Here is a 27,252-nt window from a genome sequence, read left to right on the forward strand (position 1 = left end):
GTCTAACACACTGATGATGTTTTTGTCTTTATTATATATTATTATTTGGTAATACCAAACAGCTTATTTTTTTATCTTTTTTCTTTTTCATTCACTTATCTATTATACTTTATTTGTATTTGTATTTTTTATATTATATTTTTATATTTATTATATTTTATTATATTATATTGTATATTATATTATATTGTATTATTTCTTATATTTCTTATATTTTCTATTTGTATTTATTGAAGACTAAGTAGTCCAGCTACTCTCTTTGATAACCCTCAGATAATTAAAGGGTCATTCCCCTAAACTTAATATGGTATATATTAATACAACCTGGACTGATAGGAGTATTAAGTGTAAATCATCAACAATAAAATATCAAACTTAATTTTATGCCTCAAGTCATCCTTTAAAGTTGTAATCAGCCAGACCTACAGATGCAATGAACATACCGTCGACCATGTTACGGTAAGAGGATGTTACATGAACTAAGTACCGTAAACTATACAATTGTGCTCAATGGTTCTTGATCCTCCATTTTATTTAACACTTACTGTCTTAATATCGTCATCGTCTTCGTATTTCTGCTGTATCTTCTCTTCCATGTAATAAATTCTCAATTTGAGGCTAAAGTTTTCCTTCTTGAGCTCAGAAATTTGCTGTAAAATGACAGAGATAGCGTCAGTGAAACAGTTCTGTGAGGCGACTGCACTGTACGGGAAATATAACCTAGAATCGGTAATTTACTAGCTGTAACAGGCCTTCTTTATAAACAAAAAAATATTTAAAAAACTGATTTTGGAAGGATTTGCAGAGAATTCCTTGTGTTCATGTTTTGAAGAAGAGAATAACTTTGGAGATGGTTTTTCTTGAGGGTACAGTTTACACATTCTCTGATACACTTTGCATTTGAGTACTGCAAATCTATTGAAATTCAATCTGTTGTAGCATTGAATGGTTCTGTAGCTCAGCCAAGGAAAGCCAAACACTCCTGAAAGAGGTTAACTTTGCCGTTTGGATTATCTGACAGTTGAAAACTGGAAACAAACACCACCAAAGAGTAATCCTGACTAGATCAGCAAACAGGACTTTAAAGCAGGCGGGTTTTGTTTTCACTATTAAGTGTTAACTCATATTACATGAGACTTCAATGCCCATTGGCTTAAAGTGCAATGTCACTTGAGCATTAGTTACATTACCATTGAAGGAAAGATTATATGATCCCAGTTTTATTCAACACAACCCCAAAAATGAAAGGGAAAAGATTTCAAGAGATATATATATCTTATAAATGTTTGTAAAATAGCAGAAAAAGATCAACAACTGGGAAATAAATTTTAAAAATATTTTTTAAAACTTGTTAAAATGAACAAAGAAAACGATTAGCCAGAATGGAAATCAGATCTAAGGAATAGAACTTTTGAGCTCAAAATTTCCCTTGATTGCTTTATATTGAATCATCAATCAGTTTCCACAATAGATTGAAATATTTGATTGAAACTGGAGCAGAAAATGTTGCAGAATCTTACTACTGTATTCCAGACATAATTTTATCTGTATACCAGTGACAATCTGTACAGAAGATTACCGACCAATTGAAAACATTTAACATATCATCATATTTTATTTTACCTGTTCCAGGTCTTTCATTGTGTACGCTCTAGAGGGCGACAACTTCCCACTGCTGGAATTCATGGCTGGTCCCCCTGAAAACAGAAAATAATAAAATTGTCAAATGAGTCTCATCATGAAGTCGCAGCTAGTCCTTGAACCCAGTCACCATTACTGTGTCACTTTTAAACAGAGAGCAGGTTTCAGTTCAATACAGTTATAATACGCACCAACAGATAACACACGTCATTGATGAGTCTCAAATGAGAGCGTGCTCAGTATTTGATTGGCAGAAATTTTTAAAAAATAGTCAAAAACAAGAACAATGAAATTAGACATGTAGCCAAGATATATATTCAAGGCCTGGATATATTTACAAGTGACAGGCTTACCTGTCTTCTCACAACCTCAGTACTCTCATGCTACTGTGTCTAGAGTGAACTGGTAACCTTTTAACCCTGTGCACCCTCTATGACCAGACCCCTTCGGTCAATGACCTCCCTTCTTCTTTGACCACCCAAAGTGTCTAGAATGTTCGTTTTGTGCTCGGATAAGTCTTAAAGGTGCATTCCAAAGAAAAAAGCATAATAAAGCTGAATATTCTAAAACCCAGGATATCAAAATATTACTTTTTTCCTTGAACTGTTAGGTAAAATATGACACACCTGCATTTCTGCCTGAAGTCACCCTTTACTGTTAGAAAGTCTGGAAAGGAGAACTACTTAAGTTCATTAACCATTTTTATGTAATCAGACTTAAATATTCTATTAGATTTCCCCCCAAATCTGCAGGTCAGTTCTTTACGTACAGCGCTGTAGTATGATGTTAATGTGCCCTGTGTTTTCTGCCAAAATATAGTCTCAAAAAAAAAAAGTCTTCCATCATTACTTCATGATATATTAACCCCAAATCATATCACAAATTTATAACTACAAGAAATGAACTTAACACTGCTGGTTTAGTTATTTCAGATCTGGATAAACATGTCGATGATTTCCTTGTTGTCAGATGTCATTTCTAATAAACAGCCGGCACATCCTGAATAAGGTCAATTAAGGAAGCGCTCATAACATGTTTATAACGATGTCTCACTTTGATTTCGCTTTCCTTGCCAAGGATGTACTTGAACCGGACACTGTTATAATTTACAAAAACATGAGGCATATCCATTTAACAAGCACAAGGAACGACTGAACAAAAAACTGACCCGTTTCGATTATTTTTAAAATTTACAAACTGAAAAAGGTTCAATGTTGAAAGTTCCGAGAGGATAACTCTTTGAAAATCCTCAAAGGATTATCCATAAAATGAATCTTACCACATATTTAGTCATTATCAACAACCAAAAAAACTTACACTTTTTATACCAAACTATGAAGAAATTTCAGCTACACCTCATGGCGATAATTATTTACTGTCCTCTATCTCTTGAATATTTCCAAAACTTAAATTAAAGGCTTTGTAAACTTTGTTTGTCAAGCTTTATCAAATTTTGGCACATTCTTACAACATCTCAAGTTGGATGTTTCATAAATATTTGGTTTCTTTATCTTATTTTTGTTTTCGCTGCTTTCTTTCTTATTCAGGACAAATTGACATAATTCAAACTGAGATAATTTGCAAAGAGAGATTAACAACATTGATTTATATAATAACACATTTTGTTTTAAAGAAGCATTAGCCTTCGACTGATAAAAAAATAGGAAAATTACCACACTTTAAAAGCTACAAATCAGCAATCACTTTTATAAAAGAAGAAGACCTACAAATATATGCCACGGCTCTTCAAAACTATACGTACTCTGCTTTGAGAACTGGACAAACACTTTTATTGAAATACTGTAGACTGGATTTTACTGTACCTGTAGCTGCTGGGTTTGGAAAATGCTGGCTGAAATTATCAGTTGTTATATCTGGATATAAGCTGGTGTCATTTTGCAGGCCTCCAAATCTGCCACTTTGGGAACAAGAAGGAAAAGAACAATCGATATGTCAATATCTATTTATGGGAAGATATCAATTATGTCATCATCATGCGGGTGATCCATGCAACTTTAATACTTGAATATTTATTGCCTGGGCTAAATTTTAACATTTATGCGCTATAATAAGGTGAAAATGTTAAATTTTCAAGGTAACAGTCTTGTATCAAGGCAAGGCCTTCTCACACTACATTTTACAACATTTAACCCCAGGTCATTGGTAACTTGTCACACCCATATCTAAGTGTGCACAATTCAAACAATCACTTACTGCAGGGACACAACATTAACATGTCCCCTGGGGGACATTCCATAGGGTACAGCCACAAACCTGCGCACACAACTATTCTTACAAGTTATACCTGGCAGGACCTCATACACCTGGGTGATGAGAGGCAATTGAGGTAAAGTCCCTTGCCCAAGGACACAACGTAATGATCTGGCCAGGACTCAAATTTCCAATCCTTAGATTGCAAGTCCAATGCCTTGCCATTTTGACCAACACAAAAATTGTACTATCCTTAAGTAATGTATAAAGGTTTCCAATTTCCCAAATCATGCACAGACCATTTTATAGTGCTTTAGTAGAGCGCTAGAAAGGGAGCTTCTAAATTAAATGATCTGGTAAAGTTTTATCACTATCAACCATTATTTGCCTTTCAAGCATAGTTCAAGGCAACACTGCTTTCCTTTAAAATGAAATGGCCGAGAGATATTCCTTCACTGTACCTCAAAAAGGATCTCATCAGACAGGGAGGGGTGGGGGTCATGTAGAGGGAGGGGTGGGGGTCATGTGTCATGGGGGTCACTGGTGGGAAAGAGAAAGGCAGCGGTAATGAGCCCAAGTTCCCTGAAACATAAAATATTACCACCTTTATTTTGTGTGTAATACTGTACAGTACACCTAGGATCTTTACTGTAAACATGCATATTCTGTAACTATAGAAATTCAACGGTACATTTATTTTTTACAGAATGCTCCATTGCACCGTAGACACTAGTCTCTCGATATCTTCTTTCAACATCTTCTCTGTGTTATGAATCCTACTTTGTTTTGTTTTTAATAGTTTTGTTTCCCTTAAATGACATTTGGTACACAAGGAATAACTTTAAAAGTTTTGCAATATTAGCAATTTTAATGCACAGCATTCATCAGGGCATGTATTCTCTTCAACAGAATCATTTAATTACTTTATTATATTATAATATTTTATGAGATGCATAAACTAATAAACTGCAGAATCGCTCCACAAGATCATAAGTACTGAAGCAGTAGCCTGTACCCTTTTTTAAGGCCACTTACAACACAGCCAAAATTATTGACATTCCACCAGGACCCAGGGGTCATCCCCCATCCCCTCCACCCTCCCTCTATCGATGGTTGGCTCTGCTTCCTTTCCACAAGTTCGTCGACCTTGGCTTGAAGAAGCAATAATGCAATCCTGAGACTGGCTAACAGAGCCACTGTGTCTAGTATTACCATAATTTAACTTAAAGATATAACTATTAAAATAAACCTTCTGAAACAATCTCGGGCACCCATCAAAAATCCTCTGGGACCAAACATTGAGTCATAACCTATAAGTATGTCAGATTATGTCATTTAGCCACTAAATCACTCCTTGCCTAGTTTAGCTCCTCAGAAAAGGAGCTTTAATATTTGCCTTCAAGTCAGTTACTGTTTATATTTAAGCAGTGCCACCTGGTGAATCCCCAAAAGAAATAACATACTTTACACCAACATGTATACATACAGTATATACACTCTTTTCCTGATTAGTGTGCAAAGTCTGCTTTTAACAGCAGAGTCTACACACAATTTTCAGCTATCAACTCCCATTATTAAACTATTTGGTTTTCGAGATTCAAAGCTAAAGTTTTACAATAAATAGGTCTGCACTGTAATATGTGTACAGTAGACCAACACATAAACACATACAGGTAGCAGGCTAAAACTGTTTCAAGATCTATGAATTTCATATGTTACTTTTAAGGCCTATATTTTGGATTCAACAATTAACAACATACATGTACTTAGTTCATACAAGTTATAAACAACTGGGAAAGTTTTGACAAAGTCCATAGCTTTCTGTAAAGTTTGTAAACTTTGAAAAATGGCCACTTTCTGCAGACCTACAGATAATACTTTGTAACTCCACGGTAACGTAAACATGCAGTGTTAAACTAAATCATTGAGGTTGCACATATGTATATAATGTACATATTGAACTGTGTGCATGGTTACTGGCTGAATCCGGGGGTCACCTTATTATCATGTACACTGTTACTGCACTACAGCATGTATGTAAACTTGATATCAATAGATCCACAAGTGAGAGAATACAGCCCACCATAGTTTGGCAGAAATGGGGGAAAAACAGGCCTTTTCCACCTGAGGCACTGAATATCAAAAAAGTAAGAAGTAGTACTTTGCTAAATATTAAAACTGACAAACCTTGCTTGAAAACTTTGCTGTTAGAAGCTCCAATATTTGCTATCGCGAGCCGACTTGTTGTTGTAAATTAAATCCCGCACCAACTGTTAACTCTATCCATGAGAAACAGGACGTTACAATGCACTGTAAGCCCATAACCTTGCACACGTTGCACTACAGACAAGTTGACTGTACACTGAAAGTTATATTGGAAGCATTTAAAGTCCTAGGGCACGCTTAAAGACAGGAAGGAAACGAGAATAATATGAATGAGTGATTCGGCCTCTCTCATTGGTTCTCGATAAAGCTCTAGTCCTAGGGGTGAATCGTCTGGGTGTTTGGTTTGATTCCAAGACCGACAACTTCCACTAATTGGAGATATTTTGAAGAGATTGCACGGGAAAACAAGGTCAATCGTTGTACCGTGCTGTGAATCTGCTCCGTACATGACCTTCGAGTACGCTAACTTAAGACAATTTATGAAAAAAGGAAATCATAAATTAATGTTATCTTTTATCAGGAAAAGGAAAAGAATAACGAAAGAAAGAGATCATTTCAATGTTTGATCACAGTTTCATGAAAAGTTGTGTAACATTCATTAAGTTCCAAATTTAATGTTATTGCTTTCAATTTAAGTGAACACCCACAGGGTCTGTACATTGCTAAAATATAAACAAAGTGGTTGACAATATTAATATTATCTTCTTACTTGAGATAATTATATCTAAGAGATGCTTGGCACACAGTTATATGTATCGCTGACTAGTATTGTATTACCAAACAGCTACTGGCTTAAGTACTGCAGAACGTATTGCACGTTCAGAGGCAAAAAAATATATCCGGAATTGCATGGCAAATGCTATGTAAAATGGGCAAACTGCTACACAAGTGTGCAAAGATGTATACAGCATAGCAGTTTTTTAGTTAAACACAGCATCCATGTAGTATTTAATAATCTGAGACAAATTCAGAGCCTCACGCAAATTTACTGCTACAAAATTTGAAACACTAAATTATTCCTCGAAATTGATCACAGAGCTTCTATATAGTACTGTGCACCAGCTCTGTAATAATTGTCTTACAGTACTACCAACCTTTGTAGAGATTTTGAGTATATCACGTATAATATCCCCGGCAACAACTTTCTCAGACTGTTCCTTGGACAGTTGGAAATTACTTAGCTTCCACGCTGTAAAGTGTCGACCGGATCCCTCATTCACCACGTACCTCCATTTTGATCTGACTCCTTTCTGCACAAACTCCAGACTTTGTACAGCAATTGCACATATTAAATAGGTGAATAATTCTGTCAAGAAATTAATCTGCTGTAATAATAACCAGTTTTAAAACTTAAACACAAAACCAACCACTTGTTGCACATACAGTAGGCCTGGTTAACTCTAGTACAATTGTTTCATTGTTACAGAGGATATATCACAGCTCAGATGCTGGGCATTAACTTCTGTAAAATTTGATCTGATTGAAGAGGGAAGGGTGGTATATAGTCTTTTGTTATACTGCAAGAGTCAGTTTGGGGTTAAGTAAGAGAAAACAATAAGTCATTCTTTCTTTGTTAGAAGAATTAATGTAGGGCTTTAGCCAGCTGACAAAGCAAGCTTTTGTTATTAACATACACATACTGGGTTTGAGTAGGCTGCAACAGTCAGTGGGTAATGGGCTATAAAGGTACTGTACCTCTGTGGTGTGAATGTACTGTGCTTTCTTTGTATGATAATGGAAACAAGGTTTGGTTTGTGTATTTAAACTTTCAAGCAGTAGATTTGCTGTACAAATATATACAATCTTTACTTACTGTGCTAAATGTATCTAGACAAGACTTAGTACTTTGTGTTGTTGTAAGTGTTTAAAAATAGAATTTAAAGGGAAATTCCGATTGGCTGGAATTCAATGTTTAACAAAATTGCTAGATATGTTCTGCATCTTTTGATTTGTGAAATGATGCAATCCTTAATTGAATTGTGGATCATAGATATGATACTGTACCCAAAAATCTCAACTGACGCAGCAGAGTTAAGACTATTTTGAAAGACCCACAAAATACATTATAAAAGGTATACTATATATGTTTAAACAGTAAGGAGGACTTCCTGTTAAACCACCTATTGTACGCCTTACTAAAGATTGCAAAATGCATGCCAACCTCATCGTTAAGTTAGGGTTTAAAGGTTTTATTCTTCATACTCATCTATATTGTATTTTATTCTGCAGTTTTACTACATATTTTGTGTCATATATTTTTTTACTGTTACATCGCGTTTTAGAGCACTTTTGTGGATTTTACGCTTTATAAAATAAATTATTATTATTATTATAAGTTGTGGCTATGGCCCTGGGGACATTCAAACATGGATTCATGAGCCTCAAACAGGGTATGCATATCTAGCCTTAACTTTTCACAACAGTTTTAATCAAGTTTATCACATGTATTAACTTCTTAAACACCTTGCTCGTGTATATAGTCAGTGTAAAGGAGACCGTGTCAAATGCCATCCCTTTAATTGCAGGAAAGCTATGAATCTACGTACGGTGGAAATTTGAAAACACAGGAAAGTATCAAATTGGCTGATTCGGACAAAAAAAATGATCTGTTTGCCATTTTTGGTGAAATGAAACTTTTCATAAGTAACTAAGTATACATCATCTATATCAATGGGAAGTTTGGAAATGAGGAGTTTTTCTCACTTTTCCTGACTAAACTTCAAAGTTCAGGGACTTTCAAGAAACAGAAAAGAGGTTCTTTTCTTTTCCCTTCTCTCTCTGCACACTTTGATAGTTTCCCCCCCAAAAAAACTGTAGGAAACATTTAAGTAAGTGGTAATGTCATCATGATGATGATGGCAATTTGAGCAATTTAAAAAAGTGGAAAATTCCTTGTACAGTTTTTTTTTTTACAACATGTACAACTTTATTTATTCACTGATTAAAAAATAAGATTCTTACAAACAAATTTCACAGTGATGAAATTACAAATGAAGAAAACAGGCCTTTTTTTCCCCCTTTTAAGCATGCATACCACATTTATCACATTCCAAGGTCAAATCATACATAATTTGTGGTTATTATTTCATTTACTTAAACACTTCTGAAGAACATCGTTCCATGATGACATCTCCTGACCGCCGCCCACTTTGATCAACTTTGCGCAGTAAAAAAGACTTTATAGTAAGACGGGGTAAAAAAAAACCACAGGGTAGTTGGGGTAAAAAAAAACCACCCCCCAACTACAAGTCGTGAGAAATAGAAACACATTTTTGTATGGTGTATGTGAAAACCATGGTGCCCAAGTCAATTCTGACATACTTTATTGATTGTTACTATTCTTTTCCATCGGCGTACCGATACTTTTAGCGCCGACTTTTCCCATACTCTAAAAATAGCAAATATTTAAGTTCTGAACACTGTCCTTTAACTTTATCCTGCAAAAATATTAGAACTGATATAGAGGTTTTTGTTTCTTGGTTATGATAACAAGAGGCATACCTACATGAATCAGTAATGTAATTACCCGCACGATCTGCCAGTTTTCTCGAATGACGTGGGTTTTTTTTACCCCAGGGTTTAGTGTCCATTTGGGGTAAAAAGACCAGTCCTAATTTCCTCCCAAAATGGTTTATATTTATCACAGAATGTTAGAATTGCTATATGATTGACACAGGGAGTACATCTATGCTCCTCTAATTTCTACCAATATAATAATTTACCTTTTTATAACTAACTGTTGCCTGATCTTAACCTAAGTTATTTCTATGTTAGCCTAGTGTTATAGCCTAACACAATATATGTCTGCTGTATATGGTTATCTTGTTATTTTTAGAGTCCTAAGTTATTCTCTACCCTAAGTCCCAACCCCATACTAATATATAGAATAAAACTCATAAAACATGGTCAATAATGTTTTAGGGGGTATTAAACAGTCTTGATAGAATCTTGCTTAGTCTCGGAAGGTGGGGTTTGTTTCCCGGAGTTTATCGTTTGGCAATAGGTTAATTCATGCAGAACTTGATTGAAAATGCCCAAATAAAGCTTTTCTAAAGTGTGCTGAAAATATTTCTGGTGGTTTTGCACATTTTCTTTGGTAGTATGTTGTTTTAACAGTGTGGACATTTTTTACCCCAGCAGGGTTTTTTTTTACCCCAAAAATGACTAACAGCCGGGGTAAAAAAAAACCACCCCTTTTCTGGAATTTCTCCTTTACTCATTGTGATTGAAATTTTTATTATGGCTATTTAGGAAGGTATTCCCACTTGTCAACTGACAATGCTAAAATATCTACCTAAGCATCTACCTAACGAGTTTTATGTTAAACTTTAAGGAAACGTTTTTTTTTTACCCCGTCTTACTATATATGTGAACAAAAAAATAGTTTTACATTCAAACAACCCTAGATCTCGAGCTACATTAAGAATTCCGTACAAATAATTAAGACGAAATAGGTACAATGCTGGCACTTTGGATGGTAGAGTGAGAAGAAAGGGCATTGGCCGGACGGGCTGGCCATAGAGGGCGCACAGTGTTACAAGGATATCAGCTCATTCTAAGCACGTTAGAACAAGAGTGCCGAGGTTGTGGGGAGACAGGTAAGATCGTCACTCGTAAATATCCAAACCAGTAAGTTTGGAGATTTTTACATTCAAACAAGCCTAGATCTAGAGCAACATTGGGAACAAGATTTTTGTGACTAACTGTGGAATATTTATCTCTTCCTTATTAAAGTAAGCGGCACATTGTCGGCCAATGGAATATCCCATCCACTCAGAGACAATCCTTTGAATCATATTCAGCTCTGACAACTGTAAAACCCACTGTATTTTTGTTTAAATGTACTCTTACCTTAATCACCCGCAAGCCTAATGTCTAGTAGAGTAAATAACCATTTGAAATCAAACGGTCAATATCTTGATTCTTTGAAATAAAATTTGAACAGTTCTGTGCAAGGTCAAGGACTGTATTAATTGTATTAATTAAAATTAATGGAATTTGACCACATGTGGATTAACCCAATGAACCTGATTTAAAGGCATTCTACTGTATGAAAGAGGCAAATAACACTTTGCTACTACCTGTAGCTACTTATCTTTCATTCATTGTTATATATTGTATATGGGTACCAAATTAATGGCCTACTACACAAAACCAGAATTAACATTTTGTTGTGTTTAACAATGTCACAAATACAGTCATGTGAGAGGCTGACTACTTAGCTAGACTGCAAACTGACTGTGTACATTTCAAGTTACCCAGTATCATGTAATTCATATACAGACTTGGCTAAATAACAAAAAGAAAGTCAGAACATTACAGCATCTGAGATCTTAGAAGTGAAGATAGAGGTGAAATTAAAATGTCCAGGACCAAATGACCAAGACACATTTTTAATCACTAGTGGCCCTTGCTTCACAGGATTTTCTGTGGAATGCCTCCTCTTAAGCTAAGCCTCCTTAGCTAATAATCAAAAGATAAAAAATATATAGCAGTGCATATCTGCAAACACCAAACAATTGAATGAATCTGTCACTCATGTAATGTCTAAACAGGTCTGTGTGAATGAACAGTCTTTCAAATGAAGTAATGTCCAGGTTGTCAATGTCTGTGGCTGCACAGATATTTTCCTAAAAAAGGTCCTAGAACTAGAGAAATTTAGTGTGTTTAAGTAAACCCTAACTACTTGTCATCCACATATAGGCCTAACCATAATTTTTTCAGAAAGCGAGCAAAGCAATAATAAAAATTGTAGGTTTTTAGTAGATGGCGCTATTCAAAAAGCATGGCTTGTCATTTTACAATTTATACAGTTAGCAAACATACTGTATGTCTGCATGTAGGGTGATTCCAGTATAATTACATATTTTGTCAACTTATTAGATTAGAAATGCCACAGAATCTCCATATGATTGTAATAATTGCTTAAAACAGATGTTATGTAGTATTGTAAACCTGTGATTTTTTTTCATGAGGGGGGGGGGGAATGGGGCGGCATGTTTGTTAGAACACAACTTTCTAAGTTTCTATGCATAGAGCTTAAGTTTCAAAACAAGATGGCAAAATAACAGCATCCTTTAAGGAAAAGTTCGCCAAGATACAGCCTTTTCTTAAAAGTCAGTTGAAATGCAAAGAAATACGTTTAAAGAGTAAAATCCCTCTATCATCATGTACCAATTTTCTTTTTCAAATGAATGCATACATTTCTGGTAAACAATTGGCAGGCAAAACTTAATATTGTACATCAAATCAGCAGTCTGTTTCTGTATAAACGTTCAGCTAAGTGTGTCAGTCACTCCTCGGTCAGTGCTGAACTTGGTACCCGATACTAATGAATTTAACTCTTTATAAATATGTACATTTACATTAGACTTATTAAAAATATATTCCATCTACAGAGATGGGTGCTTCATTCCCTATATATACAAAAGGTAAAACTAAACTTGTATCTGATTGTGATTTTACAATTTACACTGCAAAACAAGTATCATATGTAATACCTAGTGACAAAATTAAGGGGAATTGTACGAGAGGTCTGGCAGCTAAATAGAAAGAAAATACAATAAAAAATAGTGCAAAAAGAAAAAGAAAAAACCAGATCTATGTACATTCATTCTGTAGTAAACAAGATTATACTGTACTGTATATGCTGTAAGAAGAAGATACTGTACTCTATGATTACAAACTTTATATTTATTCAATGTTTTAAAAAAAAATTATATTAATTGACAGAAGGAAGACTTGTCAGGAAGTACAGTAATGCTGTACATACAATAAACAGTGAGACTTGAAAAATGAAATACATTGAATATTGAGATTATTAGAATGAGCTCAGACTTTCATGAACACATGTTGAATCCTTCTTCACAGTTGAATTCCTACACTACTAGTAAAAATGTAATGGCATAATGATTGAGGTTTGAAAGGAATGCCTGTGATTGAATGTCAGTATTCAACTGAGCACGTTTTGTTCAACTAATAAAAACTACCAGATGTTGTTTCCATTTTAAACTGGCACACATGTATAATTTGGTTAAGTTGATTTATTCTGACAGCATCTCAAAACCAGGGCTGTAAAAAATGTTTTTTTCCCTGCAAGGAAGGTATAATTTCCCTCGAACCATATGGCTGCAGTGCAGCCATTGAGCCGCTTTAGCGTCGCAGGGGGATGTGTGAGGGGGAATGTGCCCCCCGCACAAGGTACAGATTTTTGAAAAATGAGGATGCAATTGGCGCCATTTGGTGCACCTTTTTGGCGATTTAAAACAACTTGCAATCGTTGAGACCAGTGCTAATTTGAACTTAAAAAGGTAATAAATATAAGTTTTAAAACAAACTGGTTTAGTGTGTCAGTTTCTTGAGTTCTTACCTTGACAAAACTCAAAGTAGTCTCATCTCAAGCAATCACTCCAGTCTGATAATAATTTATTATACATCTATAACCCGGCTGTCACATTGTACCACATCAATTATTAATATGTAATGTAAACAAACATGAGATGCAAGTGAGCCACTGATCTCTACACATCAGTGGAGCTGGAGCGAGCACGTGTATTTTAGCAATGGAGTGCGCGATGGATCCCATCAGTTTTTACTGTATGTACAGTGTGCCGCATGGCTTGGAGCAGAGAGATAAATTGGATATGGTTCACAATAAAAATAGAACAAATGAAATAAAAATCCTTCAAAGAGGACGCCCAGTAAGCCTTTATTATTATATTGTGTTGGATCGATCAAACTGAGCAGACTTTACACTTCTTCAAATATTTCTGATAAAGACTAAATAAACGAAGCCATTTTGTATTTTGTTGACGTGTGGGCCTACCCGACTACCCCTATCAATTTATCAAAGCGCACGAGAAAAAACACCACTCCTCACTTCACTCTCATTCACGTACAAATAATATCGAAACTTTTTAAAATGACAATCACATGTTGACAATCAGTGCATCACACTACCTACGAAAAGTTCTGCGTGCGCGCAATCTTTGTCACAATAACGAGTAATGATGTGTCCCCAAACCACTCACAAGGGCAATGTCAATGTCACACTGACACCCACGGCACAGCGCGGGAAGGTTGCTGTAAAAAATTAGCCTGGCGGGAAATGTTTTTAACAACAATATTGCCATTCCACATTTAAAAAAAATTATATTGTATGTTAGAAAGTAAACGTTTTCTGTCGTATGAATTTGACTTCAGGTCAGTGTTCCCTCTAAGGTGCGGGATTCCCTTCAACTGACTCAGTAATCCCGCAAAGAAAAAAATTGTCTGCTGGAAATCCCCGCATTGTTTTCTTGCATAAGTTGCATTCTCGATTAGTTTATACTCAATACACAACGTATATACTTGACTGTATGGAGATAAAACCTCTGAAAATCAGTAGAGAAATTACCAATTGTGTACGAAAAGTAAGTTGGTACACCTTTCAAATTTTACGAAAGATCGAGCAAAACACTTTCGAAAAATTCACGCGAAACTGGCATATCGTCTTAAATGCAACTAATGTCACGTAAACAAGGCTCTAGTACACCCATTCTAGAATAAACCGTAAGACCACATCTGGTGTTAAGCGGGGGAAAAAGAAAGTATTTTCTAGAATTTCCAAAAATACGGAGAAAATAATATCCTACCATAGTTAAGTGCATATCAATTAGCCTAACCACCTTGTCGGTTACGGATCTCACGTAACTACAAAAACACAACTGTATTTTGCGAAGTTGTTTTCTACAAGAACATGGAAACAATATTTAGCATTTAGTTAATCATGCCAAGTGGCCTAAAACATAAGTTATTACAAGGTTCACTTTCATAATAGAGATGGCAATGGCTATAGGGGCCTTGATATCGTGATATGCGTGTATGTACGTATGGGCTGTGCCTCGTGTACTACATAAAACGTTCCTTGGAAACGTGCCAAAGAAAAAAAAAAGGTTAACCAACAGGTGTTAGACAGGGGAAGCGCTCACAGTTGTTTGGCAATGTACAGTACCTGGGAAAATTCCCAGGTACTGCGCGAACACCGACGGGAAATCGGCAGTGTGTTCACGGGAAATTGAACAAGGTTTTACCAACATTGGCTTGAGAGATTCAGCGGGCTTGCGGCGGCGATGCCATTAAGTGTATTAAATAATTATGATGCTATTTGGGTTATTTCAAGTGAGAAATAAAGACACCCAGACACTAAAGTTAGTGTTTCTGATTTTTTATTTATAATTTTTTTAAATTTTATTTCCTCGTTTGGCTCTTTCTCTAACCCTTTTTTTTGTTGTTGCTGCGTGCGATATTTCCCGCGAGTTTTCAAGATTTCCCGGCAATGAGATTCCCGTTTTGCCCTCTTTTTACAGGCCTGCTCAAAACTTTCAGAATGTTGAATAAACCATAAATGTTAAACTGTATCTAAAGTTCTTAACTTTGACAGTTTTTCAATTAATAATTTGAAATATATTACTGTATTTTAACTTTAAAGCTATGTAAGTAGTAATTATATCTCCTTGACAAATGACAAGTAATTCTCAACAGATTTTGAGAAAAACCTGACAAGATTGTTTTTTTTTTGTTTTTTTTACTTTGAATTTTCTTATCCAAGATTTTGTTATCCAACCAGATAGATATCTGGTGTGTCCTTACTGAAGACTTATTATTATTATTTTTTTAAATGGATTCTGACTTTCATCACAGCATAAAAAATAATGTACAGTATGTCTCATTAACAGAGATGCTATCTAGGGGAATCCTACTGCAAGGTTTAAATCATGTGTACATTGAACAAGATACAGATATGAACTGTGATAACTACCACTTTCATGATCACAATTTGATAGTCATTTTGTTGCTATGTATTAGCTATAATATTGCCTAATTTCAAATTTGATATCCTTCTTTTCAGCCTTCATTATACTACTCCTGATGCTTTCTTTGCAACCAAGCCAGTTGGCCACTCTGTCCGCAATGGTCGTGATAAATAAATATATGTATGTTCGTGTAGGAGAAGGTTTTAATCTATTTTTGACCAGTTTGCAGATGCTTTGTCCCTGGGACAAAAATATTAGAATCCTACTAACAGTACCGATCCCGGTGATCTGTATCTTATAACTTCATGTGTACACATTGTTTTACTTGTACTTGCTTAGCTACACTATAAATAGTATTGGTTTATAATATTGAATATATAGAATTAAGAAATATCTTCTCATGTGAACTTTCATGTTGTAATTGTCAAATAATTCATATATACAAATTGTGATAACACTTGTAACTCCTTGGAAGCTGTCAATGTGAAGTTCTGATAAATTCTCATGTTGAAGTATTAATTGATAAAGGTACTGTAGGCCTACTTCAGTAGCATGGACACTACAAAGTTCGCACACCTAATCCTTAAATTACCCCAAAAGTTCTTCCTTTTATTGACAAATATGTAAGTACATACTTGCACACGGGTCATTTTGGAGAGAAAATAACTGTAGCTTCGTAGTTTTTTGTGAAATTTGCTCTTGTTGTAGGTTGTCATGTTGAAATCGTGTATTCTTTAGGGGTGTCCGAACTTCGCAATACTGACTATACATGTATGTATGTGAAGTTGTAAATTGCCCAGATTCAACACATTTCCGATAAATATCAAAGATGCATACATATGTGAAGGTAACATATTACATATATTTGATTGATGAAAATTGAGGAAAATTGCTGAAATATTTTAATTCAAAGGGAGTGATGCTAATAGTACAGTACAATAGTCAAGTACAGTAGGCCTTGGCTACATGAAAAGATAGAACATGTCACTGTTTCTGTACAATATATACCAATTCAGCGAAACATTTGTAACGTTAGCAGGTGATTGACTCATCATTGAAATTATTTTCGACTACAAAAACACAATATGCTTTATATTTGAGATACATCCTTACCTCTCCTCGAAGTTAATTGGTAAAGATACATCTTCACCAATAACTGAATCCATTTTAAGTTCCTTTCAAGTGGAAATAGTGCGAAGCATCATAGTTGTTGACGTGTGTACCTAACGGTGACTTTGTTTACGTGAGCTGGAATTTTGAATGATCGATTATAAATTCATATATAAAGCGCCACCAAGTTGGGTCTACCAGAAGATGGCGCTAATCCAAAACTGCTTATACTGCATTGTACCACGTCAAACGTGTTAGTATACTTTACTTTTTGGTTTCCCCGGAAGGGGAAACTATGGAGTCACTTTTACCCAACCTTACAAAATTGTGAGAGGGATCGCCGATTGAAAAGTCGGCAATGACATTAACGCGCATCGCGAAGTAGGTAATACTTTTACCGTTAGATTCGTCCAACACGGCAACATACAGAAACGCCGTACTCAAAGCCGAAGATTTCGCTGGTACAAATCCTTTGGCCAGGCGACGGCAGAAAGTCATTTCTAAAAAAGGTTGCTATCACTAAAAGCGAAGGGTCTGCATGCACTGGTTGTGTGTATAAAAAAAAAAAACATTCAACCTGTATAATAAAGTTATGGAAAAATACTAAAAATGTACATGGTAATATTAATTGGTAAATGTTGATAACATTATGTACTAACCATCTCTTTAAATGTTAAAACAAGTTGTGTTTGGTAAAGAAAATGTTAACCCACTATACAAAAGTACGGTCGATGTATCTAAGGCTTTGGTTAGTACTATAATGTTGATAGGGTCACGTAACAAAATTGGACATAAATAACTGCTTGCACGGCAGAAAACGTATAAGAATCACACATTTTTTGTAGGTATTCTGCAATAAAGTTCTTATACAACTGCAGGCCAACCTTAGCCATTACGAGTACAACCTCTGTGAAAACTCTTATGCGAGATTATGAGGCCACACATCCAGAGTCTATGTATGATCAGTTTCAATACCGTCCTCTTTCCTTTCGCGGAAACATTTCATATTGCAGTTTTCATTGATAAAGTTGTCAGTTGTCCACATACTGTCGTTACTCAAACCAGGTGTAGATACGAAAATGAAATAGAGGGCAGCAGTAGAAGTTTGCATTTATTCAATGTGCCGCAACAACTAATGACTTATATTCTTCTGTGACAAAAATGACCATGTTGCATCATTTAGGAAAACTGAAAGATAAAAAAGTGTTGCACGTTGTCAACAAGGGAAAAAATATCATAAGTAGGAGTTACATGAAAACTTATTTTGCTATACATATTTCGTGTCTACCCTCGTTGGGCTGCACGAATAGGCCACATTTGGCACGCGGCCCAGACATTGCACATATGTGATCTAGATATTGTTCAAGTGGCAATTCCCTTCGAAGTTGACAATGGCTTTCCAGACTGACGATGGAGATGGGGAGCCCCCCCCCCCCTCAGCACCCCACCCCATTTGTGCATGTCACTGATTGCAGTCCCTCTTTTCTTCATTTTTGTTGGCTTAAAGGGTGTGAAGACTCGCGCAAAAAGAAACGTGTAATGCCGGTAATCTGACCTAGTTTCGAATGAGGTGTAACAGAAGTGTTAGACACCACCATCGATCCCAGACAATTCACTCACACAGCTTGCTACCATCGGCAATTAGACACTAGTGTACAGTCAGTACATACAGCTGCGGTCAATACCCACAGCACAGTGTACAAACAATACAGCGATGGACATCTCAGGTCCAGCCAAAGATAACAAGGTATCACGCTTCATTACTGTACTGTCTGCATTTTGTAGCGAAACGAACAAAACGTCACTTGCAAGCAACGGAAAGCTAACTTTTACAGATGGCCGCATGCCGTTTAGGGCGAGTCTTCAATGCCTTTATGTTGTAAATTGTGCACGTAAGGTGTTCAATTTAATGTTGACAGTAATAATTATTTAAGTCAATTCAGAATTGGGTTTACAGCACGAGGCTCCTTTTTATGACTATTTATAATTGTACAAACATGAATGTTGTTAATGATACTTATGGATTTTTCTTTTCACAAAAAAGGATTAAAGAAAAGAAACACACACACTCAAACAGTCACTTGTATTGTTAATATAAAGCAAGTATTTTGTAGGAAGTGTAACAGATTTTTATAATCTTCTTATTTATTTTATTTTTTATTATTTATATTTATAACGAACACAATGTTATATACACATCTTTTAATTTCAGCAACGACCTTCTTTTCTTTCTTCTTTTTGCTTTGTTTTTTGAGGGTCGTCAGTACTGGTCCCAAACTTAAACATGCCAAACATTGCAGAAAGTTTGCTGCACTGAGTCCATTGATTACTGTGTAGTTAGGCCTCCCAAAGTATTCACAGACATCGAGGAGTGTTCATGTCAGATCATCAACTTCTTCCTCAGTGAGGAAAAATACCTTTAGGACAGGGACGTAGCCAGAAATTTGAAAAAATGGCATGGGGGAGAGCAGAACTTCAAACGGGGGCACTTTTCAAATAGGGAGCATTATTAGAGTCATGAAGAACAAAGAAAAAGTTTGCCCAAAATGCCTCTCACGTTGCAGGAAATAAAGAGCTTTATTGTATTACGTAGCAGACGAACTTTAAGGTGAGAGATTGAGAAGGGTCGCTTAGCTTCCTTCAACCTGTAAAGAGGGCTTGATAGAATGATATTTCCTGCTTTTAGTTAAATTTTATTTCAAAGTACTCAAGAGGGAGGGGGGCGAGGGGAGGGGCGAGGGGAGGGGAGGGGAGGGGGTCGTTCCTATTGATGCCCTGGCTACGTTCCTGCTCTAGGATATATAGTAACTTAATGCCTGCTGACGAAGGTTGAAGCATGAGTTACCATTATTTGAAATTCTGGCATATTTGCTGCCAATGTTGATGAGTTTATTTTCATCGTAATTTTTAGTCAACCATGAACAGAATTTTTGAATGAGTAAACAAACGGAGTGATAAAAGAGCAAATAAATCTATTAACTCTGCTTCTTAAACCTAGTTTGTAAGTGACATGAATCCCACACAAATTGTCAGTAAAAACCGGCCCATTTGCTTTTGATCTATTGTAAATGTTCTTACATGAGTCTGTTGGTGATTCACAAGTTCGAAGGAACATACTAACAGTTCTTTAATAACTGTAGAAACAGTTATCATATAGGCATGCAAAGAAACAGTTTTCCTAGTTCAGTTGCAACTGCAGGCTATCTGCAACGTTAACGAATTTTCTAGCGAAAAGAAGAACTAAAGGAAACTTCAAAGCCTAAAAAAGACATGGTTTCCAGTTAATTGAATGAAGCTCAGGCGCGTAGCCAGGAATTTGCCAAGGGAGGGGCGAAACTGTACATTCGGCATTGAAAACTATCTAAGCGTAGCGCCACCATGATTGGTGCGAAGCGTACAAGAAAATTTGGGCTTAGAATGCCTCCCAGATCGCTGGAAATGGCACTTCCCAGGCCTTGTAAGTTGCATCTTAGCATTTTCTCATTTGAAAATGGTCGTGTCTATTGGCACGTGCACGTGCCAATAACAACCGTTATTGTTACGTTGACGTACCAATAAACATCGATATTCGCACGAACATGCTCGTGCTTATAGACAGTGACTTTACACACGAAAGCGTGCCAATAAGGATTGCTATTCGCACGAACGTGTATGTGGGTATAAGTAGGCATGTTAGAATGTAGTGATTAGAAAAGCACTTAGTAGGCGGGGAAGGTAAACCATGGCCCCAACCACAGTGTTGGGTGTGCACGGTCGATTTGTCCCCCCCCCCCACTTGCCCCCCTGAAGATTTTGGTCGATGAAAATTTGCTGATTCTCAAAAAAAAGGTTATCTTTTTCAAAATCAATAGCCAAATCTGTAAAATATGAGAGAAATCAAAGATGTGATCAATTCTGGGAAAATTCAGAGAAATAATTAAAGATTTTGTTGGAATATTTCAGAAAAGATTTGTTGCAAAACTTTCTTAAAATGCATAAGGAATATGATGAACTTAATTCATCTAGTAGCTTGTTTGCTGCTTCGACGGTTTTGGAATCCTTTATTACAAAAATAGAAAAAGTATCCATATCCTTTGAACATAACCCTGAAAATCCCCATAGTTATCAAATTCCTGTTCCATTGTCATGCACTGCTGTGTTATTGTCCATCGATGTCCTGTTCATCCCTCCCGGCCAGCACATATCAGGACAGTTCATTGGTTACATCAACCACGAGCGCCCATTGGTCAAGTTACATGCGTGCTAATAGTCAATGTTATTCGCACGATTACGTTCGTGCGAATAGCCACAACGTTTGAAAATACTAACGATATCATAAAAACATTAAAAAAAAATATGCTCAAGGGGGGGGGTCGGCTGCCCCCTTCGCCCCCCCCCTTGGCTACGCGCCTGATGAAGCTGTATGTGGAAATATGGTGTGTGGAAATATGTAAAGAGGGAATATGGTTTATGACAATAGTGGAATCTTTCGTTTCAAGATGCAATTTTGACCTATTGTGCGTTCCACACAACAATTACACAAGTGATGCAGCAAATACTAACTTAGTATCTACTGCACGAGAAAATCAAAGAGAGTTTGCAATAGTTTACAAGAGAAGTATTTTCGAAGACAGAAAATTCGCTATGTCGTCTGCACCTCTTGTAGCCCCACCTTCTTCGGGTGGGTTCGTCTTTGAAAACGTCAGGAGGTAAGTTAATTGTCGTTCTTGATGCAGGTACTTGGAGATGGTCAGAGACTTTGTTTACTAGCACACAAAAGGCGCTGATATCTGTAGCCTAAGCTTTCAGTTCTCGCCTGTTTCAATACATAACTTAACAGTTTCGACATCTAGCATACCCAATAAACCCATCTTTGAAGCAACAGGAAGCAAATAACACAAACACGATGAGTAGTGCCTAGCCTCATTGTAACGTTGGAGTTCTTCCCATGTTCCCTAGGCCTAGGCTAGTGTTAGTAATGGATAGGCATATGCATTTTTGTTTACATGTAGCCTCCCACTAGGCCTAATAAACCAGAGGGTTAGGCTTAGCATAGGACACCTAGATTCAGTCTTTGCTTAATAACACAGTATTAATGTTATACGGTACATGTGGAAATGATATTCAACAAGCTACCATCATTTATTCTCTGACTGAAAGTTCACGGTCAACTATTTTTTTCCCTAGAGGGTCTGTTCTCTTTGTCACTAGAAGTTTTCTGGTTAACTTTCCAGCACACTTAAGGATGAAATATGGGTATTGCTGATGGATACTTCCTGCAGGATCACTCAGGAGGGGGGGGGGGGGAGGGGGTGAACGTAGTCCCTGAATGAACTAAGGACCAATCATCAAATTCATGCATGATTTCACAGTTGTCAAATTTTTTCTCATTACAGAAATGCTTTGTTAGAAAGGAATGGACTAAAGGGACCCACAGCAAGAAAAACAGGGACAACTATTGCTGGAATAGTTTTCAAGGTAAATCCAATCAGTAACTAATGTTCAACTTGGAATGTCTGATTGAGCATAAAACTGACATTATTTAGATGTTTGTGGTTTGTTAGTACATCATGCATGATTTTTGTGTAAGTGGTGGTGTTCTCTTGACTTCTACATATACAAGTTCTTAATGTTGAGGTTTTTCATGGAAAATAATAACTTCAGAGTACTCAGCAGAAATGGTGAATGCAGTACCACAGAGACACCAATGAGTAATATATAAGCCAGTGAGTTATTCGACCCAACAGCTTGATCATGGGTAAGGGGAAAAAATTATGAAAAGGACATGAGCAAGCCTCAAAATTCAAGCTATTTTTCTGGCTAAACTGTCATCAGATTTTGCAGTTTGCCAGTAGAAAAAAAAGGCACTTAAATTTCTACTGCCACTAGAGCATGTGCCTAAACACATAAGTCGGTTTATGATGGTCTGTGAAAGAATTGGCGTGATTTCTGTACCTACTGTATTATAAGCCTAATGAGAGTCTTATTGTGACCAGTTGCAGTTGAACTATGAAAAAGAAATGACAGGTTTGGTATTAATCATGTTGAACAAATGCAAAGAGCTACAATCAACAAGGGAACCATAAATTAGGATAAATAATTGCTATACATGACTAGCAGGTACTGTACCTTTTCCTGATGTCTGTGTCTTTCCTTTCCAGGATGGCATTATCCTTGGTGCTGACACAAGAGCCACAGAAGACACGATTGTTGCTGACAAGAATTGTTCCAAGATTCATTTTATTGCTCCAAATATCTAGTGAGTCAAAAGAAACAATCCATTCAATATTATTCAGTAGACATCTGGACCCATGGACAGACTAACAAAAATCTCCACCTGGTATAGAAGCTATTTACCTCATGGCATAGCTATTACTGTCTTTACTCTGCATTGAATTTGCCAAACCTTTTGAGATCACCTCCATTGCCAGGGCAAGATTTTCAAATTAGTTGAAGGAGCTCTTAATTGAGTTTGGAGTAAACTGATGTGTTCAGGTATGCGTGTGACTTTCAGTAAGTACACTTGGGTACGCTACCATCATTTATCAGATTGAACTACTTTCATTTTCTTGTATTTCTGGCTAGGAGAAATCTTTCCTTGAAGGCTTTCCATTGGTACTGCCAAAAATTGTCACAATTGAATTTATAAAGAGACATTTGTGAATGTTTTAAAGTGTAAAGTTGTAAATATTTGCCAAAAAAAATGGAAAACAAAACCTATTATCTTTAGGTTGTTGAATATTTTAACTTATGGCTACACATGTTCTTAATGGTCACTGAATTTTTTTTTTGGTATCAGCTATCTAGTCATATAGACTATTCATTATAGGAATATTAGGTCACTGGGATAACATGACATTGAATTTTACCACAAAAATGCAAAATGATTATTTCCAAGTTTTTACGCAGGATAAAGTTACTGTTTGAGGATCTGATTCAAAGTTAAAAAAACATTGATAGTTCTGACATTTCTGTATTGCCTTGTTCCTCCATTGTTACTGGTGTAAAGTCATCAAAGTGATTCCCCTTTCCACCCTTCTGTTGTGTAGTTATGTGTTACATCTTTTGTCAATATTCTACGATTCAGATATCGATTTGTTGATTTCATTCCTAATCGATTCGATGAATCATTTCTTCCTTTCATCAGCTGCTGTGGTGCGGGCACAGCTGCGGACACAGAGATGACGACACAGATGATCTCTTCCAATCTGGAATTACACCGTCTGTCGACCGGGAAGGAAGTTAGAGTCGTCACTGCCAACAGAATGCTGAAACAAATGCTGTTTAGGTAGGAAGCAGTGGTTCTAAGAGATTCCATATCCCTCCCCCCATCCCCTCCCCCTTTCCTTCAACTGCCCCACATCCTTCCTGACCCCCAAATTAAATATCACTGTAAGTTGCAATTAGAACTTCATGAAGGAAGTTTTGACACTTGACAAGAATCAGCAGTTTATACATGTATCACAGATGTACTATAACCTCTGTTGAGCAGAATGTATGTGTTTCTTTAGACAAGCTAACTTGGATTGCATAGCATAATGCAGAACTTTTGCACACCATTTCTATCATGCAATATTAACATACTTTGGCCGGGTTGTTTTGTCCCCCGCCTGAGACACTGCCAAACCTTCAAATCAATGTAGCAATAGAAACTGTACTTGTTGTTTATTCGTAAAATATTTCATTCTATGTTTATTGCACAAAAGAGTTTTCTTATGTAATTATTTTATGCTCTCTAACTTCACAATCTCTACTGATTTTGATTCACACTACCTTCAGATACCAAGGTTACGTCGGTGCAGCTTTGGTCCTCGGCGGTGTAGATATCAACGGTCCACACCTGTACAGCATTTACCCGCACGGTTCCACCAACAAACTACCGTACTGCACGATGGGATCGGGTTCCCTGGCTGCCATGTCCGTCTTTGAAGATCGCTATAAACAGGATATGGAGGTAAGATGTGATGTTGGAAAATGCAAAAAAAGTACAAGCTTTCCAGTCTGTGCTGTTCAAACTTTCAATATTTTACCTACTGTACCAATACACCCAACACAGGATACTGAGCAACCTCAAATTAAAGAGTTTATGGCAGTCTGTCACGGTTTTCTGAAGGTGTGCATGGGTAGCAATTTCATGCGTACATCATAGTACAAAAACCTTTATGCAATGCAGTATGTTGTCGTCAGAATGCTAGAAAAAAAAGGAAAAAGAAGGCTATAAAGGAAAAAAGAGAGAAAATCAACAACAGTACATAATAATGCCCATGAAAATATTATCATGTTTGGTTGTTGCTGGTGGAGATATCAATCCTTCAATATCTAATAAGTCAGATCTTTAATAATTTAATGTGGTACGTTGGCCTAATTCGATGACAAAAGTCATGTCATTTCCCTGATGCGATTGCAGCAATTTTGTAGTAACTAACAGATTGCAGTTACTAACAGATATTGTGATTGCGATGAGAAAATTTGTTGTGTGATGGGTTTAAAACATTCCTTCTTCACCGTCGGTAGGAGGAAGACGCCAAGAAACTGGTACGTGATGCCATAGCTGCTGGTATATTCAACGACTTAGGATCGGGAACCAACATTGACCTCTGCGTCATTAAGAAGGGCAAAGTGGATTATCTCAGGCCATATGATGAGGCTAATGTTAAAGGAGTGAGGTGAGTACAGTTGTAATTATTTTCAAAAGATAAAAGATGAGTGAATGAAATAATCAAGAATGTAATCAGTTAAAAAAAGGCACAAAAAAAAAAGTAAGATTTGCTTCAGAAGGTGAAATGAGTTGGCAATCCCCATTTTCAACTTTGGGCTCTGAAGCCTAGGTAGTAAGATTACAGTTCTTTCGTGCCTAAGGTCGGTGACCATTCATGATACTGGGCTGGATAGTATGTTGCATTCTTTACAAGATGTTTTTATCGATCTTTTGATCTTGGAAGAGAGATGACTCTACAAAGATGAGTAGAATGTACAAACTCCTAAACCCCATCCCTGGACTTTATTTTCTAATCACCATCCACATAGATCAACAAGGTAAACTTGATAAATGACTTAATTTTGTTATCCTTTTTCATTTCTCTCAGGCAAGGAGACTACAGTTACAAGAGGGGAACGACAGCAGTCTTGACCAAGATGGTGACACCACTATCACTAGACGTTATAGATACTACAGTAGAAGTTATGGAAGTGTCTTAGATAACATGTAGTAGGCCTCCCCTGTACATAGTCATCGGTCACTCTGCGTAAACCAAGAATCTTTCCAAACGAGAGAAAATTGGACGGAACGTTTCCAGTGTAACATAACGATTGGTCCATAAAATGTTCACACCAGGACAGCCGTTAGGTTCAGGGGAAATGAGAAAGGCAAAGTTGAGCTTTGGTGACCTTTATACTCGAAACTTGCAAACACGAAGCATTCATGTTTACGAAAGTTGAACGTATTGTGACCCTTTAGGTTAAAAAAGAAATGAAAAGAAATTTGACATATTGTGAAACAGTGAACCTTTTTCTCCTTTTCTACCGAGCTGGTAAAAAAAAGGAATGTGAAGGGCTGAATGATATGACAACACCTTGATCCTATCACAGTCTGAAACCTGGTTATAATAATAATTGATCAAAAGATGTGGTTTTCCTTGTAAAAGTAAATAAAATGTAAAACATTGTAATCTTCAAGTATCATCAATGGATTTGCTTTGTTGAAATATTTGTAGTAAAGAGACATTTTCCAATTTTGATATTTCTCATATGATTGCTTATCAGTTACCACTCACCAAAAGTAGTCAAGCCTCATTCTGCATCTCATGGCAGGGAATAAATTTATCCGGTATTGCATCAAGAAATGCTATGCAAAATGGTTAAAGTGCAAAGGTGTATAGCAGGTTATCTTTACAAAGGAACACGTAGTATTTTATAAGAGGAAAAGTTCAGAGCCTTCAAAACTGCTATACAAAATTCTGAACACTAAATTGATCTCTGCAGGGTAATCATTAACTTACTGATACCTACCATTACATCTTCAATCACCTCTGTGAGTATTGGAAATTAGAATTACCATATGATCACTACCATATGATCACTACCATATGATCACTTACCATATGATAATTCATGATCTGTTCCCACAGAATTAACTAACCGATACCTACCATAACATCTTTAATCACCTCTGTGAGTATTGGCAATTACCATATGATCACTTGGTGATAATTCATGATCTGTTCCCACAGAATTAACTAACCGATACCTACAATTACAGTTTGAATCACCTCTCCCAGTTTCTGCGATTACCATATAATCACTTGGTTGTGATGCAGTATCTTCTCCCACAGATTTTAATCCTTCTTACAAA

The 27,252-nt window shown here is 36.4% G+C and overlaps 2 protein-coding genes across 5 annotated transcripts in view; one reads left to right on the plus strand and one right to left on the minus strand.

The window, feature by feature from the left end:
* The window catches only part of LOC139964028 (uncharacterized), a 54,239-nt gene extending 37,174 nt beyond the window's left edge, over positions 1–17,065 (minus strand). For 2 of the 4 annotated variants that reach the window (XM_071965331.1, XM_071965330.1), the window contains exons 1-4: positions 16,926–17,065; positions 3,465–3,559; positions 1,624–1,697; positions 546–650 (exon numbers count right to left, since the gene is read on the minus strand). In XM_071965331.1, the coding sequence (XP_071821432.1) occupies positions 546–650; positions 1,624–1,697; positions 3,465–3,559; positions 16,926–16,978 (327 nt within the window). In that variant the 5' untranslated portion in view covers positions 16,979–17,065. Of the gene's footprint in view, positions 1–545; positions 651–1,623; positions 1,698–3,464; positions 3,560–6,039; positions 6,219–7,112; positions 7,243–16,925 lie in introns of those variants that run through there. The other 2 variants (XM_071965334.1, XM_071965332.1) reach the window with 2 other exon arrangements.
* Positions 17,066–21,423: 4,358 nt separating this feature from the next.
* LOC139964034 (proteasome subunit beta type-7-like) lies at positions 21,424–26,912 on the plus strand. Its single transcript, XM_071965343.1, has 7 exons — positions 21,424–21,610; positions 22,298–22,379; positions 23,063–23,160; positions 24,049–24,189; positions 24,681–24,855; positions 25,416–25,567; positions 25,988–26,912. Exons 1-7 carry the CDS (start codon positions 21,546–21,548, stop codon positions 26,097–26,099), a joined length of 825 nt encoding a protein of 274 aa, XP_071821444.1. The 5' UTR covers positions 21,424–21,545; the 3' UTR covers positions 26,100–26,912.
* The last annotated feature ends 340 nt before the right edge of the window (positions 26,913–27,252 follow it).

The sequence above is a fragment of the Apostichopus japonicus genome, chromosome 22 (assembly GCF_037975245.1).
Source record: "Apostichopus japonicus isolate 1M-3 chromosome 22, ASM3797524v1, whole genome shotgun sequence".
In the NCBI taxonomy this organism is placed as follows: domain Eukaryota; kingdom Metazoa; phylum Echinodermata; class Holothuroidea; order Aspidochirotida; family Stichopodidae; genus Apostichopus; species Apostichopus japonicus.